Source organism: Leucoraja erinacea, chromosome 2, assembly GCF_028641065.1.
Source record: "Leucoraja erinacea ecotype New England chromosome 2, Leri_hhj_1, whole genome shotgun sequence".
In the NCBI taxonomy this organism is placed as follows: domain Eukaryota; kingdom Metazoa; phylum Chordata; class Chondrichthyes; order Rajiformes; family Rajidae; genus Leucoraja; species Leucoraja erinaceus.
The window spans coordinates 133,730,887-133,755,854 of NC_073378.1; the positions used below are offsets into that span (position 1 = coordinate 133,730,887).

The window sequence follows — 24,968 nt, forward strand, 5'->3', positions numbered from 1 at the left end:
TCATTGATCTTCTTCGATATTGGCATTGGGACTAGAATGTTGCCTGGGTTTCAGCAACTAAGTTACAGAGAAAGGTTGAACAAGTTAGGGCTTTATTCTTTGGAGCGCAGGTTAAGGGGGGACTTGATAGAGGTTTTTTAAATGATGAGAGGGATAGACAGAGTTGACGTGGAAAAGCTTTTCCCACTGAGAGTAGGGAAGATTCAAACAAGGGGACATGACATGAGAATTAAGGGACTGAAGTTTAGGGGTAACATGAGGGGGAACTTCTTTACTCAGAGAGTGGTAGCTGTGTGGAATGAGCTTCCAGTGAAGGTGGTGGAGGCAGGTTCGTTTTTATCATTTAAAAATAAATTGGATAGTTATATGGATGGGAAGGGAATGGAGGGTTATGGTCTGAGCGCAGGTATATGGGACTAGGGGAGATTATGTGTTCGGCACGGACTAGAAGGGTCGAGATGGCCTGTTTCCGTGCTGTAATTGTTATATGGTTATATATGGGACATTTCTATTGTGAATTCTCAGCTTAATTAAGAGGCTGCCATCTATTTAAGGAATAGTGCAGAAAACAAAATATTTATCTTCATTAAGTGTGTATTTATGATAATTGTTGATGGTCTACCAAAAGCCAATCGGTAAATAGTATGACGTACAAACATTGTTTAAAAGCCAATATTGCCTCATTGAATAGCTTTGGCCCAATAAGCATATTGGCTCAATAAGCAATGTTAAACAATAAGCAAATTTGTAGTTTTGCAAGAATTGTATTAAACATTTATTTTCTCTGTCAATAGTGAACAATGTTCAAGCTTTATCAGCCCAATCAAGTAAGTGAATCTAAAGGGCTTAACGGAAATACTCTGGTTCTGTTTCGAATGCTGCCGTATTCTCTTTTGATATTCATACCCTGTCTTTATAATACTTGGATTTTCTTTTTCTTTTCTTTTTCATAATATTTTTATTAGAAGCATATGCATATCGTAACAAAAACACAATTTGTTTATCAATTACGTATTGTAAATAGCTGAGGTCCTCATTTATCAATTACATATCAACACAGCTTCTATTTGTTTTTAAAAAATATATAGATAGAAAGAAGGGGGGGGGGAGAAAGAGAAGAGAAAATAAGATAATTTTGGAGATAGGTCCGTAGATTATAAAGTGTAACTATTCATCCAATCCTGGATTCAAGTTGCAGTCAAGTTTCCGTGCTGGACCAATTTACCCTTTCAGAAAATCAATAAATGGAGACCCTATTCTAGCAAATAATTCTGGGTTGTCAATTAAGACAAGTCTAATTTTTTCCAAGTGTATGGTCTCAGACATCTCCATAATCCACATGTTAATTGTGAGGGTTGTTGGGTTTTTCCAAAATTTTAATATTAATTTTTTCCCAATTATTATATTATAATCAAGGAAATTTCTTTGGCTTGTTGTAAGTTTTAGACTTTGTTCTGAGATTCCTAACATTATTAATTTTGGATCAGGATGCAATTGGATATTAACTACAGAAATAATTTTAAAAATATCCGTCCAGAAATTTTTAATTTTTATACAACTTACAAACGTATGAGTTAAATTAGCTACTGAGTATCGACATTTGTCACAGATAGGAGAAATATTTGGAAAAATTCTATTTAATTTTGTTTTGGAGTAGTGCAGTCTATCTAGTACTTTAAATTGCATTAAAGAATGTCTGGCATTTAACGAGCATTGGTGTATATGTTGTAGGCTTTCGTCCCAAATTTCTTTCATTATAGGTTGAGCTAGTTCATTTTCCCATGCTTTGTCTATATAATTCCATCGACAGGACCTCACTATCTAAAAGAATATTATAAATACTTGGATTTTCTTACCGTTTGAAACCCTGTATTGACGATATCTATTCCCTTGCAACAGACACATTGCACAGAGAACAAGTGGCTCTTCTTCAAGCTCGTAAGTTCTAACATTAGGAAAATCAAGTGTGCTTCTTTGATGATAAACTGCAACTGATTAAGCATCTTCCATTAGCACGCGGTACAGTGATGTCTCAAAATGAGAAGAAGCACTGTACAACAATACATTGGTTGGACTGCATTCACAATTCTATGCCCCAAAGACAAAAATGATAAAATGCAGTTTCTGTGAGTGGCTTTGTGTTGTTGTAAATAAATTATTCAGAGGTGGAGCTTAAACCGAATACCTTCACTGAACTTAATCATCTTTTACAGAACAGCAAGGCTCAGTACAATATGCCATGTGACACACTTAAAATTTCACTTGTATTTACTAACCTGTTTCTTCACCTTTGAGAAAGAAACCCACAGAAACCATCAGTTATTTACACACACAAAGTTATACAACATATTGACCTGGGAAGAGAGCAGGGAAGATTTACGAGGATGTTGCCAAGACTTGAGGGACTGACCTATTGGGAGAGATTGGGTGGTAGGCAAGGGCGTTTTTCCATGTAACACAGGAGGCATTCTCAATTTTACTTCGGAGTCACGTGAGTGACTACGTGAAGAAGCCCGCCAGCCCGCATGCGCGTCAATATGTCTAACGCATGATGCAACGACTGGCTGGCAGGCCCGTCACTCCTCCAGCGGTAAGTTTCAAACCCTGCATGTAAGTTTTCGAACTTATTTTCAGGTTGTGATTTTGCTTGCAGGAAGTTATTTTACAGAGTTCCTGCTGAATGACAATCCGGGGCGAAATCCTGACAAGCCGCGGGGAAACCTGGCTACGGAGACCGCGGGGAAACCCGGCTCGGGGAAACCCGGCTACGGAGACCGCGGGGAAACCCGGCTATGGACCGCGGGGAAACCCAGCTACAGACCGCGGGAGTGCGGGTAGCCGGCGGCGGTCGGGTTCGCTACCCGGGTCGCTGACAGTGCGGTCAGCGACTTCAGACTCCGGCAGCCCCGAGAGGATGTGCAGCCAAATGGAGTCTGAGAGGCCTGGACTGGGACAAGTCAGGCCAGTAGGGTTCCCATCCATGGGTACGTCCTCGGACGTTTTACCCAGGTGGAGCATGGATGCGTCCGCAGGGCATTCATCCCACTGAGGTGATGCTCCATCCTGATAGGGTCCGTGGAACGGAGCCATATCAGCGCAGGTCTCGCGGGAACCTGCAGCAGCACCTGTTTCAGGGCTGCTTCCAAATCTCCCTCTCTGTGGAGGGGAGTGCGAGGGGTCAGTGTGTGACTGAGTCCAAACTCACAAGTATGTCCGTGAAACATACTGGAGTACATGCGTGAGGTTCAAGAATTATCTGTCATGGCATCAAGGGTTGCGATATCCTCGCAAAAACGGAGGAGCCGCTGCAGGAAGGGGGGGGGGGGGGGCAGAGTTTCCCCTCACGTTACAAGCTTGGGAAGCATCAATGACCCCCCGTCACATCATTACAGGAACATACACCTGTAAATTGTGCATTCCTGAAAGTGCCGGCAGTGAACAGCACTATCTGGGGAGACTATGAACGGCGAGGCCAGCAACGTCCAGCCGCCGAATCTTCTCCTCGGAGAACACCTAGCCAAACAGGTTAAAATCCTGGATGAGGAAGCAAAGCTGTCGGACTAGTCAAGGTACCTACGAGGAGCAAAAGCCTCACGTTTCGACGACAACACCCCTACGCCTCCATCGGCAGTAAGTGTTCACTGAAGCTGGTGGCAGCTTGAAAGCTGATTCTCTGGACAGAGGTCTTTCAGTCCAAGGCCCATGCCGGACCTGGGAGAAAATGTGCAATCCACGCATCCCAGCAGTCCTATCCTCCAATTCAAGGATGGAACTGAACCTGAGGACGGAAACAGAACCCGCATCAGGGGACTTTGGGCTTACCATAAGACCACCGGTAACCATGGAGGTAGGTGGGGGGTCTGGTTCTTTCCGAAACACGGGGTGTGTGGATCAGTTACAAGTTGGTGGGAGATTACACTTCTTTTTGAATTAATGGCATTGGATAACATCTGATCCGTTTATACTGCACAGTATATATACAAGGGTTCCAAATCGAATTATTTCCCAATTTGCTTCCACCCACACAGCGTACACCAAACCGGACACTTGTTCATTCACAACAGGAAGGTTTGGTTGTACAAGCTGAAATTCAATCGTTATACAAAAGGGGTAATTGAGAAGTCAAGTCATGAACCTCACCAATTTGTTTCTAATATAATTACAAAACAAAAGAAGTATGGAGGATGCCAAATCATCCTTGAATTGACTCGACTTAACTTCTTTGTGCAGTATAGACATTTCAAAATGGAAAACGTTATTACTGCCAAACAACTGGTTTCCAAAGGATGTTATATGGCATGCATCGAGTTCAAAGATGCATACTATTTGATGCCCATTCACTGGGATCACCGGAGAGATTTGAACTTTAGCTGGATGGGGCAACTGTGGCAGTTTAAAGCATTGCCTAATGGCTAACTTCAGCCTAGATCATTTACAAAATTATTGAAACCAGTACTTGGGCTACTTCGAGCTCAAAATCATATTGCGTTGGCATACTTGAATGATATCCTAATCATAGGAAAAACTCTGAAATTAACTAATTTAGCTGTTTCAGCCACTAAATTTATGTTTGAAAGATTGGGGTTTCTCATCCATCCAGTTAAATCCAAGTTGATACCATCTAGAGTTGATTATTTGGGATTTACTCTATTCACATGTCTGTGACTCTGCCTTGGGGCAAGAGATTAGAATTAATAAAAGCATGTAACAATCTTATTGTTAAGGAGCAACCTTCTATTCAACAAATAACCAGTATAATTGGCTAATCTGTGGCTGCGTTTCCAGCTGCACAGTTTGGGCCTTTGCATTATCAAAATTTACAACTTGCAAAGGAGCAGGCACTCAAATACCATACAGGTCACTTTAATAGACCTATGCGATTGCCAGCTGAAGCCATTTCTGAGTTACAATGGTGGATGACCAATATTTGGCATTGCTCCAGTAACATTTTGGTCAACAAACCTTCAGTTATTTTACAAACTGATGCTAGTGCTCTAGGATGGGGAGCTACTAATACCATCTCTAGCTGCGGTGGCAGATGGAATGTGCATGAATCATCAATTCTTCAGTTATATGGTATTAACTACTTGCTGGGAGCACTCTATGGGTTGAAGGCTTATTGTGGGAATATGCATCACCTGCATGTTCAACTTCAGATTGACAACACCACAACGGTGGATACATTAATCACATGGGTGGAATCAAGTCAGTATCCTGAGATAATTGGCTAACCTTATTTTGCACTGGTGTATTACAAGAAACATTTGGATTTCAGCTACCTACTTGCCCAGGTAGGTTGAATGGTGGCAGATACCAGGTCACGGAAATACAATGACAACACAGAATGGATGTTGGATCATAAAGTGTTTAACGACATTGTCACTCGGTATGGAACATCGGATATCGATTTGTTGCATCCAAACTCAATCACCAGTTACCAAAGTATGTTGCATGGGATCCAGACCCAGGGGCAGTGGCGGTAGATGCATTCTCGCGCCACTGCCCCTGGGTCTGGGGAGGAATGTTCTTCTATGCATTCTCCCCATTTTGCCTCACCAGTCGGGGTTTGCTTAAGGTCCAGCAAGACTCTGCCTCAGGCATTTTGATAGTGCCTGACTGGCCTACACAGCCATGGTTCTCACTCATACTGGGAACGATAACAGAGCCTTTTATGGCTGTTCCCAAACGCAGAAATCTGCTGGTTCACCCCGTGACTGGGGAGAACCATCCATTGCATGATCGAATCAATTGTTGGTTTGCAGACTCTGAGAAGACCTTTCCTGGGGCTCGGACTGTCAGATCGTACGGTGGACGTGTTCACTGCGGCCTGGAAAGTTAGTACCAAGAAACAGTACACCTCCTATATCAAGAAATGGGGAGTGTTCTGTTCACAGTCCAACATATCGTATGACAAGGCACGTATAACGGAATTCCTCTCAAGTCTATATTTTGACAAGAGATTGAGTTATAGTGCCATAAATTGTGCCAAAAGTGCCTTGTCGTCATACTTGTTGCTGGGATCGGGACACCACTCTGTCGGGTCTCACCCACTGATATCCAGGTTATCTTCAACGATGAGGGATTACGTGCCCTCCGCTTCCAACCCTCTCTCATAAAGGTCAGCTGGTAGTTCTAGTTTCTCGAATCTTACTATATTCAGCTCAACAACTGTTATCTGTGATTTCACACCGCTGCTTTGAAAGTTGACGCGCATGCGGGCTGGCGGGCTTCTTCACGTAATCTCTCATCGTAACTCCTCATAAAATAAAGATCAAACTTCAAACTGGTAAGTTCTCGTTTAATCTTACTATTTAATTGCAGAATGGCATAACTCAAGCTCATAAGTCCATGTAAAATCCTGATAAATCTCTTCTGCATCCTTTCCAATTTAATGACATCCTTCCAATAACTGGGCAAACAGAGAATTGCACACAGTAAAACCAAAGACCCTAAATCTCTACTATTTTTCAAAACAAGAATTCCAAAGATTTCCACCCTCTGATCAATGAAATTTGTCCCTATCTCAGTCCCAAGTGACCAACTTACGTTGAGACTGTGACCCTAGTTCTAGAGTCCTGGGCCAGAAAAACTATCCTGCCTATATCTACCCGCTTAAGTCCACCATGTATTTTGTCAGCTTCAATTATGTCACCTCTCATTCATGTAAACTCATGAGAAAAGAGGTCGCCCCCCCCCCACCCCCTCCGTCCCCATCCCACACACACCCCCAACCCAATCCCTCCTCATATCAACAACCAGTCTTCCCAGGAATCTGACCGGGAAATCTTCACTGCACTTCATTTGTAGAAAGTATATCCTTCACCCAAGGCTCATTAGAAATGGAGGAAGGCAAACTCCCAAATTCTATATCTCCTGCAGTACCACACATATGGAATGGAATGGAATACTTTATTGTCACATGTGACAAGGCACAGTGCTGGAGTAACTCATGGACTTGAGCAAACTCAATTTACTCTAGTGGAGTAAATGTCCACATTGACAGAGGCATATGAAATCTTTAACGTCAAGGTAGCTACTGTAAGTCTAATGACTGAATCTGAATGTATTGGATCCCGACCCAAACATTACCCATCCATGTCCTCCAGGGATCCATGACCTGCTGAGTTACTCCAGCACTTTGTGTGCTACTTGAGATTCCAGTATCTACAGTTCCTTGTGTCTAAGTGCAAATTTAACTGGATGTAAGCATTAAATAGGTCAAGCGCACTAAAATACCAAAGACCCTGCCGTTCTGCAATTAAATTTCATGGGATGGGCTGTGAATGTCACTCAATGTCAGTAGTTCTGTTTAAGTAATCATCTAGTTTACCTCCCCTGGCAATCACAACCAAGGCGTTGATGTTCAGCCCTCTAAGTCATGCAGCTTCTCTTCCACCTTTGGCTCTAGAGCAGAGGAAACAAGACTTGAGCAACAATGAAATTACCTTACCAATCTTGACCTCGGGTGCCGTCTGCATGGACATTGCACATTCTCTCTGTCAGCATGTGGGTTTCGATCCAAAACATTGTCTGTCCATTCCCTCCACGGATACTGCCTGACCCGCTGCGCACCTCCAGTACTTTGTTTTTAGCTCAAGGCCTCTGTATTGCCATTATTTTTCCTGCATTTGTTCATCTTGTTGTTTGTGAGGATTGCGAGGATATACATACATTGGTTGACCATTTCCGACATCATAATTGTTAAAGCGCTTAATTGGTTGCGAAGTTCTATAAGACACACAGAAGTGTAAAAAGTACATCGTATGTCAGTTTTTTCTTTCTTTCTTTAGTTGCTCGACAGGATCAAGCGAAAAGGAAAGCAAAGAAAAAGTCCCGGGTTCGAAGAACATCCGGAGTAATCCAACAAGGGGATCGTAGGATCCATTTGATGAGACCAGGCCGTCAACCAGACCCAGGCAGTAAGTATAAGATGAAAGACTTAATATGGCAGGCACCTGAGATTTGTGACTTTAAAACTAGTGCACAAACGCTTAAATCAGTTCCATTAGCAAATAGGTGTTCACCTCTCCTCTTGTCCAGCTTTCCTCCCCCTGCCCCCCCCCCACCATTCACAATCAGTGTGAAGAAGTCTCAACCCGAGATGTTACCTATCCATGTTCTCTAGCGATGCTGCCTGATCTGCTGAGTTACTCCAGCGTTTTGTGCCCTTTTGGTATAAGGATGTTGCCAGGTCTATAGGTTCTGAGCTATAGTGAAAAGTTGAGCAGGCTTGGACTTGCCTTGGAGCACGAGAATTCCAGAGATGATCTTATAGAGGTGTATAAAATCAGGAAGGAAATAGTGAGGGTGAATGCACAGGATGTTTTGCTAGGGTAGGAAAATCAAGAACCAGATGGACATACTGTAGGTTTCAGGTTAGAGGGGATAGATTTCATCTTGTGTATGGTGACTAAATTGGTATTCTGGTTTCTACCAATCTACATGCATTTTGCCCCAAAGCCGCCTCTACAAGCCCTTTCTATCAGTCCAAATGTCTTTTGAAAGTCATAATTGCATCTGATTCTAGAGCATAATCTGGCAAAGGGGGACATAACTTAAAAGTAGATCTTAAATTGACTGACCTGTAGTTACTGGGAATGTCGAGTACACTTCCCAATACACTAGTGTCCCCATGTCTTCTAGGAAAGATTACACCCATCTTCAACTCAATTCCCTTAACACATGCAATTAGATCATATCAGCTCAGTTAGGCAATACAAAATCATTCAAAATTGTAAATGTTTGGACCTCTGTCCGTTTTAAGGTACACAGACTGGAACCAGAAACACAGGCGTCAAGTGGAGAGATATATATTTAGTAGAGAAATAGTTATCTTTGGACTAAAATACTGAGCAATGTAGATCCCCAGTAAAACCACTGAATCATTAAACAATATCCATGAGAATAACTGAAGCTATTCTTGTTTTGTCTCCTAGTGGCAAAAACCCTGGTACATAACCTCTGGAAGAAAAGGATCTCAACAGAACCATCGTGGCCATCACCAATGGCTGCATTACTGCCGAAGGAAAGAAATATGGCAATCGCACATCGTTAGTTCAATTTATAAATAATGATGAGAGTTTTGATTTGGGAAGTTGAAGGACTCGTACTGTGATGTTGGTGCCCATGCAATCCAATAACATTCCTCTACATTTGCTTGCATCTCACCAGCGTGCCAGACCATCACCATGCACCAATGGACTGTCATTGCATTTTTACATTCTCCCACCACTCTGCTAGTTTCAAACTTTGTCACTTCCTGTCGGCATCGCCTTACATCTATCTACTTGTTAACTCATTAATCAATACCCTTTCAAACTAGGTTCAGCCTGGTTAATGATTCAGAATGGGAAAAGAAATAGAAAAAGAGAAATTGCAGAACTTTTTGTATCATTAACTACTTAATCAGTTTCACGTCAATATCAGAATTTGTAGAAAAAAAGTTTTTAAAAATTGATTGATAATCCATTATATGATTTAAAATCCCAATCATTTGGCATCTGGTTTACTGGGATCCCATTTCCCACACTTCCCTAAACTCAACAGGCCCCTATTTCCTGCACTCTTTAAACAATTTAGACCATTAGTTCTGAAAAAAAGGGTCCCAACCCAAAATGCCCCCCTGCCACTCTCTCTCCAGAAGGCTGTCTGACCCTGTGGTTGAGAAGATTGGAACAAGTGAACAGTTTCTTCTTAGGATACACATCCTGACCGGAATTAGAACCAGAAACTGCTGGAGATATTCTGCAAGCAACATCAGTGGGCTCTGATTTTTCCTTAAGGATGCAAGGCTATGCGTGGAGGTTAACTATGGTCTTATTCAAGGAAAATGCACATTTCTATGTCGGGTAAATGGTGCCAGTTAGGGGAGGGGGTTGCGAGAACCACAGCATGAGCTGACAGTTTCTGCTCGTAATGACCATCCTGGTCCCAAAGGCGCGAGAGTTGGTAGAGTTACTGCAAGTGTGAAGGTGAGTGTTTAGTAGGGAGATTTGTTATTGGAATGTGGGGAGAACAGGTTAGTGACTGAAAGATTGCTCTGTGAACTGTGCCATAGAGACGTCCTTCTCCACTGCCTCATATTTTCCAGAAGACCTACCGCCATCTCCACAAGAAAACCGGGGATGATCAATATATACACATATCAGCAATCATTATCAGAGAGTGGTCAATGCAGGAAAAGAGGCCCCTCCGCCCATTGAATCTGTACTAGTTCTATGTAGGAACAATCCATTTACCCCCATAACCCTGCAAATTCTTTCACATCAAATACTTATCCAGCTCCCTATTGAACATTATATCATAGTTAAAAAACATGTGTTCCATATTAAGGGATAGATTGTTTAAAACAAGATTATTTTAGCGAACCAAAGTTTTATAACTTCAAAATCTGGAAACATGAAAATTAGCCGTCAAAATAAACTTTTCAGACTTGCAACAAAATGGTGCAGCCGTTAGCACTGCACACGAATGTCCAGCATGCTCATTTGTAAGCAAGCTCTATTTTTTATTAATGTTCAAGATTTAATCTCCTTTATTTTTTCTCAATATAGAGAAGAAAATGGAAGCAGAACAGCGCGGTGAGTAATGGAAGTCAAAATATATATATATATTTTCACCTTTGTAACGTCCGGTAGCACACTGTTTCCGTTTAGTCACGGCATTGTACAGCTCGGAAACAGGTCCTTGTCCATGCAAAGCAAAGTGCCTAGCTGAGCTTGTCCCATTTGCTTGCGTTTGGACCATATCCCCCCTAATCTTTTTCCATCCATGTACTAACCTAAATTTGATATGTTATCATTGGTCCCACCTCTACCATTCGCACTGGCAGCTCATTCTACTTACCCACCATCCTATGTGTGATAAAGTCCACTTTAAATCTTTCCCATCAAATACATGCCCACTAGCTTTAGAGTCCCCTATCTGCGAAAGAGACCATGACCGCTCTCACCTTATCTATAAATCTATCAGATCATCCCTCAGCCTCTCGTTCTCCAGTGAAAACACTTCCATCTAGAAAAGACTATCCATCTTCTCCATGCAGCCCGTCCTCCAGTTCCAGTGACATCCCTGCGAATCTTTCCTGCCACCTCTTCAGCTCAGTGACACCTTATAACAAGGTGACCTGAAGTACACACAAGAAGATAGACAAAAAATGCTGGAGAAACTCAGCGGGTGAGGTAGCATCTATGGAGAGAAGGAATAGGCGACATTTCGGGTCGAGACCCTTCTTCAGACTGTAGTCGGGGGGTGCAGTAAAAGAAAGGAAGAGGCGGAGACAGTAGGTTGTGGGAGAGCTGGGAAGGGGGAGGGGAAGGAGGGAGAAAACAAGGACTATCTTAAATTAGAGGTCAATGTTCAATACCGCTGGGGTGTAAACTACCAAAGCGAAATATGAGGTGCAGTTCCTCCAATATGAGGTGCTGTTCCTCCAATTTGTGCTGGGCCTCACTCTGGCAATGGAGGAGGCCCAGGACAGAAAGGTCAGATTGGGAATGGGAGGGGGAGTTGAAGTACTGAACAACCAGGAGATCAGGTTGGTTAGTGCAACAGGTAGTGCAAAGAGAGAAATGAAACGGAATTCAGACTATCATGTTACGTCTATACGCCTGGAACAGCGGATGCAGTAGATGAGGTTGGAGGAGATGCAGGTGAACCTCTGCCTCACCTGGAAAGACTTGATTGGCTCCTTGGATGGAGTTGAGGGGGGAGGTAAAGCGACAAGTGTAGCATTTCCTGCGGTTGCCAGGGAAAGTACCAGGGGAGGGGGTGGTTTGGGTAGGAAGGGACAAATTGACCAGTGAAAATGGTTCATTATTGGCTGATAAGAAGGCATACAATCAGTAAAATTAATCAGAATTACAATGAAACTAGTCAGAGAACTGTGGTGGTGGAGGGACGGGGAGAAAGGGGAACGCAAGGGTTACTTGAAGTTAGAGAAGTCAACATTCATACCGCTGGGGTGTAGGCTGCCCAAGCAAAATACTGTTCCTCCAATATGTGTTGGGCCTCACTCTGACAGTGGAGGAGGCCCAGGAAAGAAAGGTCAGTGTGGGATTGGGAGTGGAAGTTAGTGTTTGGTAACTGGGAGATCGCGCAGGCCTAGGCAGACTGAGGGGAGGTATTCAGCGAAAGGAAATACACGCTTGTTTTTACCTGGTGACACTAAGGAGACTCTCTCACTTTAAAGTCGTGCCCTCCAGTCAGGATTATTTTTATCCCTTTCCAAAACCTCTAAAGTTTTACCGAGTTATGATTGCTATCCCCAAAGTGTTCACACACGGCCGCTTACTTTGTCCACTCGGCTGATTTCATTCCCTGAAATTAGGTCTTTTGCATTCCCATCCCAAGAAGAACTATTAGAAAACTGGCACAAAAAAACTCTTCCACAGCATCTGAGATAAAAACCTTTCGGAGTCATTGACAGAAACAGTTAAGAACAAATTTATATCATAGAGTATTTAAATGTATTTGGTGTATAAGATTTAACAAATATATCCTTTCCATTAACAGAGGAATTGAGAAATCGTGCTGGTAAGAGAAAGAAGATATTGGCTTATATTTATATTAAGTGTTTAAGAAGGAACTGCAGATACTGAAAAAATCGAAGGTAAATAAAAATGCTGGAGAAACTCAGCGGGTGAGGCAGCATCTATGGAACGAAGGAATAGGTGATGTTTCGGGTTGAGACCCTTCTTCAGACTGATGTGGGGGTGGTGGGGGCGGGAAGAAGAAAGGAAGAGGCGGAGACAGTGGGCTGTGTGAGAGCTGGGGTGTAAATTACTGAGGTGGGGTGTAAGCAGATAGCTTGGGTAGTTTACACCCCAGCGGTATGAACATTGACCTCCAATTTCAGGTAGTCCTTGCTTTCTCCCTATTTCCCCTCCCCTTCCCAGCTCTCCCACAGCCCACTGTCTCCGCCTCTTCCTTTCTTCTTCCCGCCCCCACCACCTCCACATCAGTCTGAAGAAGGGTTTCGACCCGAAACGGCACCTATTTCCTTCGCTCTGTAGATGCTGCCTCACCCGACGAATTTCTCCAGCATTTTTATCTATCTTCTTTTATATTAAGTGTGGTACGCAGCGTAGCAATCTCAGCACCAGGAATATGCAAAGACACTGAATGTGCAATTGCTTTTGAAATGTACCATCTCATGTATGGAAAGCCACTCAATAATCATAAAAAGGATGATAAAGAGCAAAATATATTAGACACCTCATGATGAACCAGGACTTTTATTATTTCTCTGCATGTTTGGCTATACAATAAGAGGCATCGCAGTTTGGTTTGGCAACTGCTCTGCCCAAGACCGTAAGAATTTGCAGAGAGTTGTTGACACAGCCCAGTCCATTACACAGATCAGCCTGCCCCCTTGGACTCCATCTACACTTTATGTATCTTGGGAAAACTGAAAATATAGTTAACGACTGCTCACACCCTGGATACAAAGGTTTAAAAGCACGTACCACCAGATTCAGGAACAGCATCTTCTCCTTATGTTATCAGGCAACTGAATGGTCCTTTCACAAACTAAGGATATATTTCCAACCTCCCAAACTACATAATTGTGCACTATTATTTATTTGCACGTTCTCTATAGCCGTAACATTATAGTCTGCATTCTGTTTCATTTCTCTCTTTGCACTACCTGTTGCACTCATATATGATTTGATTGTATTCATGTATGGTATAATTTGACTGATCAGCATGCAAAACAAAGTTTCTCACCATATCTCAGTACACATTACAATAATACACCAATACCAATAAACTGAATGGCGCTGATGGGATAGTTGAACATTTCCATTCCATTATGTGACCTTCCATCTATGAACAGGCTTTTTATATTTCCAATATATCAGTCATACAGTACAGAAATAAGCCCTTTGTGAACCACGTCCAAAGGCGATTGCACAAATCCCATTTGCCCGCATTAGGGCTATCTTTCTATGTCTTGCCTATTTACGTTTCTGTCTAAATGCCTTTTAGAGGTATTTAGAACAAATAAATATGTTAAAAAATGAATAAAATAGTAGGAATAGACTACGCAGCACTTCAACCCAGATGCACCATTCAATATCTAATTGGAACAAACAACAGTGATAGAAAAAGGGATGAGGTTCTGCAGAGTGAAGGAAGGGAGTTAGGAAAGAGGTTATACGGCAGGAAAGGGAGTAATCTCTGGATTGCTCCCACTGCCACTCCTAGTGAAGGTAGGAATAGAAGAACCAATGTGTGGTTGAGGAGTTAGTGCAGGGGGCAAGGATTTGGGTTCTCAAATCATTGGGGCATAATGACCTCCACAAGAGGGATGGGTTGCTACTGAAATGGGGAGGTGGGGGGAAATCCATTATCCTTTGGAGGAAGATTTGCTGGTGCTACTTTGGAGAGGATTTTAACTTGATTTGCAGGTGGAAGTAGGTCCCAGAGCAGAAAAAATACATGATTTTGAGGGCAAATACTTTATTCAAAGAGCACGATAAGCAGACAGGAAGGCAGGTTGACAGCAAAGAGAGAGGAGAAAGACCAGTACTTTAAATGGCATTTATTTCAATCCTAGAGGCTTAACAGGGGAGGCAGACAAGCTCAGGGCATGTTTGATGCTTAACAGGGAAGGCAGACAAGCTCAATAACAGTTTGGGGGACTGTGATATTATAGCCATAACAGGCACATGGCTGGGAGATGGGCAGGACTGTCCACACAAAGAAATGCAGATGCTGGAATCTTGTGTAGAAAATAAAGTGCTGGAGTATTTCAGCAGGTCAGGCGGCATCTCTGGAGGACATGGTTAAAGTCAGGCTAATTGTACTCAGGAAGAAAGCTGGAACATGGGGCCCAGACTAAGCCCGGAAAGTCTTCTTCTTCTTCTTCTTCTTGCAAATGAAACATAAACCAAAGGAATTGTTAGATCTCAAGCCGGATGTTGAGCAGCCAGGTTGTTGTCTCTGTTGGCGTCAATGTCTGCCAGGCCCTGAGCTCCATTTGGTGGGATGTAGAGCGGGCACCCACAGATGACATGGTTGTGGCTGTCTGTTGTTCTGAAAGCCCGGGAAGCGATAAATGGATATAGGTATGGCAGCAACATTTCTAATAAGTATATCTTTGTATTATTCAACAGCAATGCTGCAGGCAGAACAACAACAAATACTTCATAACTGTAAGCTACCAGATGAAGAGCATTTTATCTGTAATATTATGTATACTACTTTTTGTAAGGGTGACAATAAAGTTCTTTCCTCAGTGTAGCTCAGGTAAGATGATATTTGGATGTAATAAAGTGGCGGGTGTTTTAGAATATCATAGAAAATTGATATAAAACATAGAACAGTTCACTAGTGACAGGCCCTTCATCCTAAAGTGTGTGTCCTGACCATGATGCATAAAGAACTGCAGGTGCTGGATTAAATCAAAGGTAGACACAAAATGCTGGAGTAACTCAGCGGGACAGGCAGCATCTCTGGTGAGAAGGAATGGGTGACGATTAGCATTGAGGACCATTCTTCAGAGTGATATCAGGGGGAGGGGGCGGGACAAAGATAGAATGTAGTCGGAGACAGTAAGACTGGTGGGAGAACTGGGAAGGGGGAGGTGATAGAGAGGGAAAGCAAGGGCTATTTGACTTTATGATGCAAGCTAAATGGTCAGGCACCCACCACCCTCTGTGTAACAAAAAAAGCTTGCCACCCTCGTTTAAACATTTCCCTTCTCATGTTTAGATCCTCTCTAGTTTCCTTGGGGGAAAAGGGTTTGACTGTGTACCTTATCTAAGCCTTTCAATTAAAAAAGAACTTTTTAAAAAGGATATTGGGATGAGGATAGGTGATTGTGAGTGGGATATTTGTTATACTGATTGTATTGGGAAGGGTGATTATAGGGTGATGGATTGTATATATGACTAAGATACTGTATAGTATATGAGGGTTTTTTCATTTCTTTTTTTCTCTCTTTTTTGTATGGCTTTGTAAATATTTGATTAGTGTATAAATGTAAATAATTTGGTGTACATATAGCTGCTGGTGTACATATGGTGTACATATAGTTGCTAAATTTGTATGATAATTACAAGTAGTTGAATAAGAGGTGGGAATTAATAAGCTTTGGCTTCTTCCTGCTCCTTTTCGGACACATACGATTTGATTTATTTATAGATATTGTTTATGACACTTTATAAATATTCTTGTTTTGTATGCTGTTTCACACTTGCTCTTTATCCTTTCTGTTTGATATAAAGAATTAAATAAATAAATACATATCAGTTTTCCCTTCAGTCTCTGAAGCTCAGAGAATAGGTTATTAATATTATTTCATTCAATCACAGTGATTCCTGGCACATTATTCAGACCAATATGTCCATTGTGCTTGAGAAAGTTGCCCACTTACTTGCTTTTTGCAGCTCTTGAACCCAAGCCTTTTAGTTTACAATGCTTCAAGTACTTTGAAAGTATAGAACCGTTGACAATGCTCTACCATATGCACAGTAACGCAGCTGGTGGAGCTGCTGCCTCACAGCACCAGAGACCTGGGTTCGAACCTCACCTCAGGTGTTGTCTATGTCAAGTTCCCACGTTCTCCCTGTGATCACGAGTTACCTCCAGGTGCTCCAGTTTCCTCCCACATCCCAAAGCCGTGCAGGTTAATTGGGCTCTCTAAATTGTTCCGAGTGTGTAAGGAGTTGATGAGAAAGTGGGATAATATAGAAGAGCTAGTGTGAACAGGTGATTAATGGTCAGCGTGGGCTGAGGGTCCCTTTTCCATGCTGGATCTTTCAATCAATCTATTAAGGGATCAATCCATCAATTAAATCAACAAGCCCTTTGGCGAGTTACCTTCAATTCTATGTCCTCTGGTGATTGACCATGACACTGTTTTTGCATCTGTGACATTGAGCTGTTTCAGATTTTGTTGTAGAGTGAAACAGCAGGGAAACACTACTACGCCCAATTTGCCCCTGACACCCATGATGCTCCAACTAAGTTGGTCCCATTGGGTCAATATCCCTCAAAATCCTTCTTATTCATGTACCTGTCAAATGTATTTTAAATCTCTTTCAAGTATTCAACTGCTTCCTCTTGCAGCTTGTTCCATATACGCATTACCCTATATCAACCTATATAAACCCCATAAACCTATATCCTCTAGTTTTAGGCTCCCAATCTTTAACTGTACGCCCTTCATGATTTAATATATCTATATAAACTCACCTCTCAGCCTCATGTTCTGCAGACTGAAGAAACTGCAGGTGGTAGAAGTTTGAGCAAAATACAAAGTGCTGGAGGAATTTAGCAGGTCAGGCAGCATGCGGGGAGAGAAATGTACATGCAACGATTTTGAGTCGGGACCCTTCTTCTGACTGGGAAGGAATAAAGCTGATCCTAAAAACGAATCATCTGTCCATTCCCTCCACACATGCTGCCTGATCCACTGAGTTCCTCCATCATTTTGTGTTTTATACTATATTCTGCACTCTTTGTGTTTCCCTTCTCTTTGCACTACCTGTTGCTCTTGTGTATGGCACGATTCTGCACTCCTCCAATTCTATTTGCCACCTCCAAATGCCCCCCTTCCCATCCCAAAGGGAGGGATTACAATTCCAAATTCTGAAGATTTTAAACATTAGACTTCATTTCACAAGATTTTGGGCAGCTTCTCAATCAGTGAAAACCAGATTTGAAGAGCAGCATTTTAAAAACACTTTGTCAATGGTTATTTAGTAAATGGTGTAAGTTTAAACTGTTTATTTTCAGTACCCATTGAGCAAATACCATCTGAATACTTGGAAGGTGCAAGAGCAGCAGAACTTTGTAAGTGTTGCAAGAAATTGAAATCAACCATATTTTCACACTTTACGGATTTGGCACAGACGTCATTGTGGCACTCTGGATCTAGGGTTGAGTTGGGATTATAAACACTCCTTAACTTCTCAGAAGATCCCCTTAGTTTAGGGATGAATTGCTTCCAATCAATTTCCTCTGGTTGCAGAAAAGGTCAATGTAGGAACCACAGGTTCTTCTACTCTTTGGGCCGAAGGAACAGATGATTGGGTGGTTGGTGTTGAGGCGGATGGTTATGTCCGTTGCTTCTCCATGTTCTCAGTATCTTCTCTAATGTTCCCTCTCCAATTCGAGCAGTCATGGGAAATGTTCCACTTTAAGGATGGTATGAACAGACCTTTGAAAGTAGTAGTTCATTTGGAGGCACGACGTGCACTTTAGGCTCAGTTATGTTTTGACATGAAAGACTTAGCTTCTATTATGGGAGAGAGTCTCAATTGCAGATGGCCCACATCTGGCCTGATGCCCTCATCTATATCTATATAATATTAAAAAAGTAAGTGTGTGTGTGTGTGTGTGTGTGTGTGTTTCTGCCTGACTTGTGGGTGCCAGCCTTTGATTCGTTGCTACGCCAACACCAGACCCAGAAACGCCGAGATTTTTTCCATCTCGGTAGAGATTTGACTTTTCATTCCTAGTATCCACTCCTCATTGTCGCCTCCTGCTGGCCAGCGACCATAACGGCTGTTGGCGCCCGCCTCTCACCTCAAAGACACCATTTAAAAACAGCCGCACTGCTGAGTGCTGGAATCTTATGTTTGGGAACGGCTTGAGTTGGAGGACCACATCTCCCGTGGGGGCTACGGGTAGGGAATGGCTGCGTTGGGGGAGCAGACCCAACGGGTCTGCACTTGGTCTAGTATCTTAATAAATACTGGATTTAATTTGCGCAACAATGTTTATCGATGCAAAATAGCTGTACAAGTAATAGAGTATAGGCAAACCATAAAATATTTCCAGTCTGAGAGTAGTGCTCACCATGGCCATATCGAAACATAGAAAATAGGTGCAGGAGTAGGCCATTCAGCCCTTCGAGCGTGCACCGCCATTCAATATGATAATGGTTGATCATCCAACTCAGTATCCTGTACCTGCCTTCTCTCCATACCCCCTGATCCCTTTAGCCACAAGGACCACATCTAACTCCCACTTAAATATAGCCAATTAACTGGCCTCAACTACCTTCTGTGGCAGAGAATTCCTCAGATTCACCACTCTCTGTGTGAAAAATGTTTTCCTCATCTCAGTCCTAAAAGATTTCCCCCTTATCCTTAAACTGTGACCCCTTGTTCTGGACTTCCCCAACATCGGGAACAATCTTCCTGCATTTAGCTGTCCAACCGCTTAAGAATTTTGTAAGTTTCTATAAGATCCCCCCTCAATCTTCTAAATTCTAGCGAGATGTAAGCATGTGAAACAAAAACAAATAACATTTTTATGCTCCAAATCCAATTCGTTCACAGATACCATCTTGTTTTCTAACGTTCAAGCCTTGAATTTGTTCATTCTCTTCAGGTCCACCAGAACCCTGCCCCACAAGAGGATCAAGGCAACAAAGATCATCAAGGGGACCCGCACCAGTTGCAAGTAAGTCGAAAAAGTTTTAAAAACTTCAGTTAACTATTGAACTTTCCGTAACTGTGACACTTTGTGTTGAATTTCCACTCTTTTCCTTAAATTATCAAATACATTTTGAATGGTGATAATCCTGCAGAGATAGACACATAGAGCACGGAAACTGTACAACCTGTCCATGCTGACCAAGGTGCCCATCTAAGCTAATCCCATTTCCTGTGTTTGACCTCCAAACCTCTAAACCTGGGTGGCACAATGGTTCAGCTGGTAGAGCCGCAATCTCACAAGACCAGAGATCTGGTTCAATCCCAACCTCAGGTGCTATCAGTGTGCAGTTTGCACATTCTTCCTGGGACCATGGGGGTTTCCTCCAGGTGCTTTGGTTTCCTCCACATCTCAACAATGTGCATGTTTGTAGTTTAATTGGCCTCTGTAAATAGCCCAGAGTGTGAGCGGATGGGATTGGGGCAAACCACAATACTCGTGTGAATCAATGTGGACTCAGTGAGCTGAAAGGCCTGTTTTCATACTGTATCTCTCAACCCAAAAAACGAATATCTTTCCTATCTATCCACCTGTCCAAATGTCTTTTGGGAATGTAACTTATTATGAAAAGTCCCTTCATTTTTGAATCCATCCAGCTCAGAGGTTTAAACCTCTTGTGTAACAAAGAACTGCAGATGCTGGTAAAAATCGAAGGTAGACACAAAATGCAGGAGTAATTCAGCGGGTGAGGCAGCATCTACAGAGAGAAGGAATGGGCGACGTTTCGGGTTGAGACTCTTCTTCAGACTCTTATTAAACCTCTTATTTTGATCAAATTCCATCGGATACTTTTAAATCTAGGTTTAGGTTAACTATTAACAATTATTATTCGCATTTTCCTATCTGGGACACATGACAATAAACTCTCTTGACTTGACAATTAGGTTTAGGTTTCTAATTGTCACTGAGGTAACTTGAAAACCTTTGTTTTGCATTCTATCCAAACAGCAAAAATATACTATACATAAATACAACTGTCAAACTCAAGTACAATAGATATAGAGCAGTGGAAAAGATACAGATGCACAATATAGTTAGTATTATAGCGCATCAGCTCCATAGACATGTAAATAATATTGACAAATTGAGGATTGTGTTGACCTGAACCATTTAATTACTGTATATTGATGGAATGAATTTGATTTTTAGCTGGAAGAAGACCACCTACCAGAGGAACAAGAAGGTCATCCAGATCAGAATCCACACGTAAGTGAAAAAGCTTCAGTTAACGATAAATCTTTCAGTACAGTGACACTGTGCATCAAATTTCTACTCATTTCCTTCAATTTTATGTTCAAATACTGTACATTTTAAATTTCCTTCTGGGAAACATTGGAGTCATAGACTTATGGAGTCATGCAGTGCGGAATTAAGCGACTCATCCATGCCAACCAAAGTGCCCCATCTAAGCTAGCCCCACAATCCACATTACTCAAATTCTTTACCATCCATGTCCCTCTACAAATGTCCTTTAAATAGTTATTGAACATATCTCAACCACTTGCGTACACAAAAAAGCTGGAGAAACTCAGCGGGTGCAGCAGCACCAATGGAGCAAATAGGCAACGTTTCGGGCAGAAATCCTTCTTCAGACTGATGGGGGGGGGGGGGGAGAAGAAAGGAAAAAGGAGGAGGAGGAGCCCGAGAGCTGAGGGAGAGATGGGATGGGGAGGAGACAGCAAGGGCTAACAAAATTGGGAGAATTCAATGTTCATGCCACCAGGATGCAGGAATATGAGGTGCTCCAAATTCCGGTGGTGCTCACTCTGGCCATGGAGGAGGCCCAGGACAGAGAGGTCGGAAATATCTCAACTTCTTCCTCTGGCAGCTCGTTCCATACACCCACCACTCTCTGCGAAAAAGCAAGATAGTCTATTCCATGAAAGGACTGCTGATATGATTATTCATTGGGTGAATTACTTTTTCCCCTGGGTAGGGGAATTAAGTACTAGAGAACATAGGTTTAAGGTGAGAGGGCAAGATATAATAGGTACCTGAGGGGCAACATAGGGGTAAAATGATGAGCTATCCAAACTAACCCCAATTCCCAGTACTATGCCAATAACCCCCCAGATCTTGGGTCTTAAAGTATAGTGTAAGAGTGTTTCTGGTTTCCCTTCCTTGGGGTTCAAGTCCCTTGGTGCTTGAAAGTGGCAACTCAGGTCAATAAAGTGTGGTGAAGATGCCACCTGGAATGCTAAGTTGGGACATCTTCTTGCAACTGTATAAAGCACTGTTTCGACAGCAGCTTTTGTAGTATTGTGTGCAGTTCTGGTCACCACATCATAGCAGGAATATCGTTGCATTGGAGAAAATGATTCACCAGGATGTTGCCAGGAATGGAGGAATTTAGTTCTAGGGTACGTTTTCCCTGGAGCAAAGGAAGCTGAGGGGTGATATGCTAGAGGTATATGAAATTATAAGAGATGTAGAGAGAAGAATAGTCAGAATCATTTCTCCTATGGTAGGGATATCAAAAACATGACGACATAAGTTCAAGTTTTCGAAGTCGAAGTTTTAGGGTTCTAAGCGATAGGTTTTGTTTTTACATATAGTCGTTGACATCTCAAGCATGATGGAGGATGTGGCAGAGTCGGGTACAATCACTCCATTTATATAGTCATGGCATAGACATATATAGTCCTTATATGGGTAAAATGGGATTAGAATAGACAAGCAAAAAACTCGTCATGGATGAGTTGGGCCGAAGGGCCTGATTCTGTGCTGTACAACTTTATGGCGATGAGTGTATGTGTCTAAAAGTCCCCAAATGGATAGGAATGGTTTAGAGAGATATGGGTCAAACATGGGCTCAGGGGACTAGCATAGATTGATCATCTTGGTCAGTGTGGACAAGAGGGCCCATAGGGCCTGTTTCCATGCTGTATAACTATGACTTTAAAAGTTGTTGAAAAGGGTTGAAAACATCAGTATGTCAGACCTTTTCAATAGCTTTATATAGTTTTTCCTGTGGTCTCACATGAATAACTAAAATATCTTTTAACAGTTTCAGAACAAAAAGATAAAGAAGAACGGGCTAAAAAACGTAAGTGTAGTCACATCATTGCTATTAAAACAAATGGATAAAGAAGAGAGAACATTTGGACAGTTTGCATGGTTGGTTTGTCTGCTGGATTGGGCTACATCCACAACTCTGCAGTTTCTTGCAAGGCAGACCTCTGAAGTTGAGGCATTGATGTGGTTTATTGGCCGTAGCATCTATGTGGTTGGACCGGGACAAAGTGGTACTTATAGCTAGGAGCTTGATGGTTATGACTATCTCCACTTCTGCATCATTGAGGCAGACTAGAGTTATGCACTCCACCCACTTCCCGAAGTTGATGGCCAGATCCTTCATTTTGCTAACAATGATGGAAAGGTTGTCTTGACACCATACCTCTCTATTTCCTTCCTCAGACGGATTTCACCCAGGTGCAGATCTCACAGTTCATCCATTGGTTCTGGCTGGAGAACACTTGTATTGTCTTCATTGGCATGTAGTCCCCTACACAGATGCAATCTGTGACAGCATTGACATACTAATTTAGGTTGACTGCTGAGTCCTTGAATATAGACCAGTACATTGACTCAAAACAATAGACAATAGACAATAGGTGCAGGAGGAGGCTATTCGGCCCCTCGAGCCAGCACCGCCATTCGATGTGATCATGGCTGATCATCCACAATCAGTACCCTGTTCCTGCCTTCTCCCCATATCACCGACACCGCAATCTTTAAGCGCCCTATCTAGCTCTCTCTTGAAAGTATCCAGAGAGAACCAGCCTCCACCGCCCTCTGAGGCAGAGAATTCCACAGACTCACAACTCTCTGTGAGGAAAAGTGTTTCCTTGTCTCCGTTCTAAATGGCTTACCCCTTATTAAACTGCGGCCCCTGGTTCTGGACTCCCCCAACATCGGGAACATGTTTCCTGCCTCTAGTGTGTCCAAACCCTTAATAATCTTATATGTTTCACGTGGGAGCTCATCTAATTCCTCAGACCAGTACTCTATGACTTTCTATACCGGATGATCCCGCTTTAGTTCCTGTTTGTTTGCAGGGAGTAGGAACACAGCCAGGTGGTCAGAGTTTCCAAATGGAGGTGAGGGGGGGGTGTGGAAAGGCAGGTAACTTTGATTGTTGTGTAGCAGTGATCGAGAGTGTTTGTGTTGATGGTATCTTGGTAGCACACGCTTGAGGTTGACCTGATTGAAGACTCTGACTATGATGAACAAGGCCTTGGGGTACTTTGTTTCAAGGCGGTGGTGTATTATGTCTGCTCGGGGTAGGATGTAAATTGGAGTCAGGATAGCCGGTGTATTCCATTGGCAAGGAATTTGCTTCAGTAGTATACATGTGCAAGTAAAGGGTCCCATTTGAAGATGGCTGTCCTGTGGTATGTGAAGTCTATTTACAATAGAGTTTCAAATATTTAAGATGTCCTCTGCATTCTGGTTCCACGGGCACCATGTTAGAACTTTTCAACCAGAATTGGAACGTCATTTTGTTTTCTGCCAACAGAGAGTTTGAAAGAAGAAGAACAACTTCTGAAAAAACGTAAGTTTCAAGACTGAGATGGATGTTTGCATCAAAGTTATATGTGCTGTTTCATAGATTCTATTCAACACAAGGTCACAAGTAAACAGGAGCAGGTGTAGGTCCCGCGACCTCTCAAGCCGGCCCCATAACTCAATATAATGAGCGTGCAGCAGGTAGAGTTGCTGCCTAACAGCGCCGGAGACACGGGTTCAATCCACTTGTGGAGCTGTCTGTAGGGAAATAGTATGGAGAATTCTGTGGGTTTTCTCTTGGTTTCCTTCCACACTCCAAAGACGTTGTGTAGTTTAATAGGCTTCGGTAAAATTGTAGATTGTCCCTAGTGTGTGTAGGATGATGTTAGTGTGCGGGGGGGTCGCTGGTCAGTGCGGACTAAGTGGGCCGAAGGGCCTGTTTCCATGCTTTATCTTTCAGGTAAATTAAAAAATAATCATGGCTGATCTATTCTGACCCCAATTCCTCTTCTGTGCCAGCTCACTATAACTCTCCAAAGATAGACACCGAATGTTGGAGTAACTCAGTGGGACAGGCGCCATCTCTGGAGAGAAGGAATGGTGACATTTCGGGTCATGACCCTTCTTCAGATTCTTAATTCTTCGATCTTTCAAATATTTTTCTATCTCCTCATTAAATATATCTAATGATATGGAAAAAGGCTGTTCTGTCTGGCTGTGGCGGCTTTGACGGCTTTGAATGAGACGAAATGCGAAATGGTCAATAGTTGGGAAGACTTTTAAGCACTTCTTGAAATGGAAGGGAATCTTCTCACATGTCAAAATGTATTTTGTTGACCTATGTCTGTATATTCTTAATATCTCTGATGATTTTGAAGACGATTGAAAGATTAACCATTTTTGCTGTGGGTAAAATCACCAATGAAATGGATTAGGTACTCGTAAAACTGCAATTGTCAGTCGTCTTAGATCATTCCAAAAATGAAAGTCACATCAGCATTATAGCT

The 24,968-nt window shown here is 42.5% G+C and overlaps 1 protein-coding gene across 2 annotated transcripts in view; it reads left to right on the plus strand.

The window, feature by feature from the left end:
- The window catches only part of LOC129715944 (trichohyalin-like), an 81,146-nt gene that overhangs the window by 10,582 nt on the left and 45,596 nt on the right, over window positions 1-24,968 (plus strand). The window contains exons 3-14 of one of the 2 annotated variants that reach the window (XM_055665838.1): window positions 795-827; window positions 1,900-1,938; window positions 7,791-7,919; window positions 8,937-9,050; window positions 10,554-10,580; window positions 12,514-12,534; window positions 15,120-15,158; window positions 17,746-17,802; window positions 19,348-19,419; window positions 20,602-20,658; window positions 22,460-22,498; window positions 23,972-24,007. In XM_055665838.1, coding sequence (XP_055521813.1) covers window positions 795-827; window positions 1,900-1,938; window positions 7,791-7,919; window positions 8,937-9,050; window positions 10,554-10,580; window positions 12,514-12,534; window positions 15,120-15,158; window positions 17,746-17,802; window positions 19,348-19,419; window positions 20,602-20,658; window positions 22,460-22,498; window positions 23,972-24,007 — 663 coding nt within the window. The remainder of the gene's footprint in view (window positions 1-794; window positions 828-1,899; window positions 1,939-7,790; window positions 7,920-8,936; window positions 9,051-10,553; window positions 10,581-12,513; window positions 12,535-15,119; window positions 15,159-17,745; window positions 17,803-19,347; window positions 19,420-20,601; window positions 20,659-22,459; window positions 22,499-23,971; window positions 24,008-24,968) is intronic. The other variant, XM_055665842.1, reaches the window with a different exon arrangement.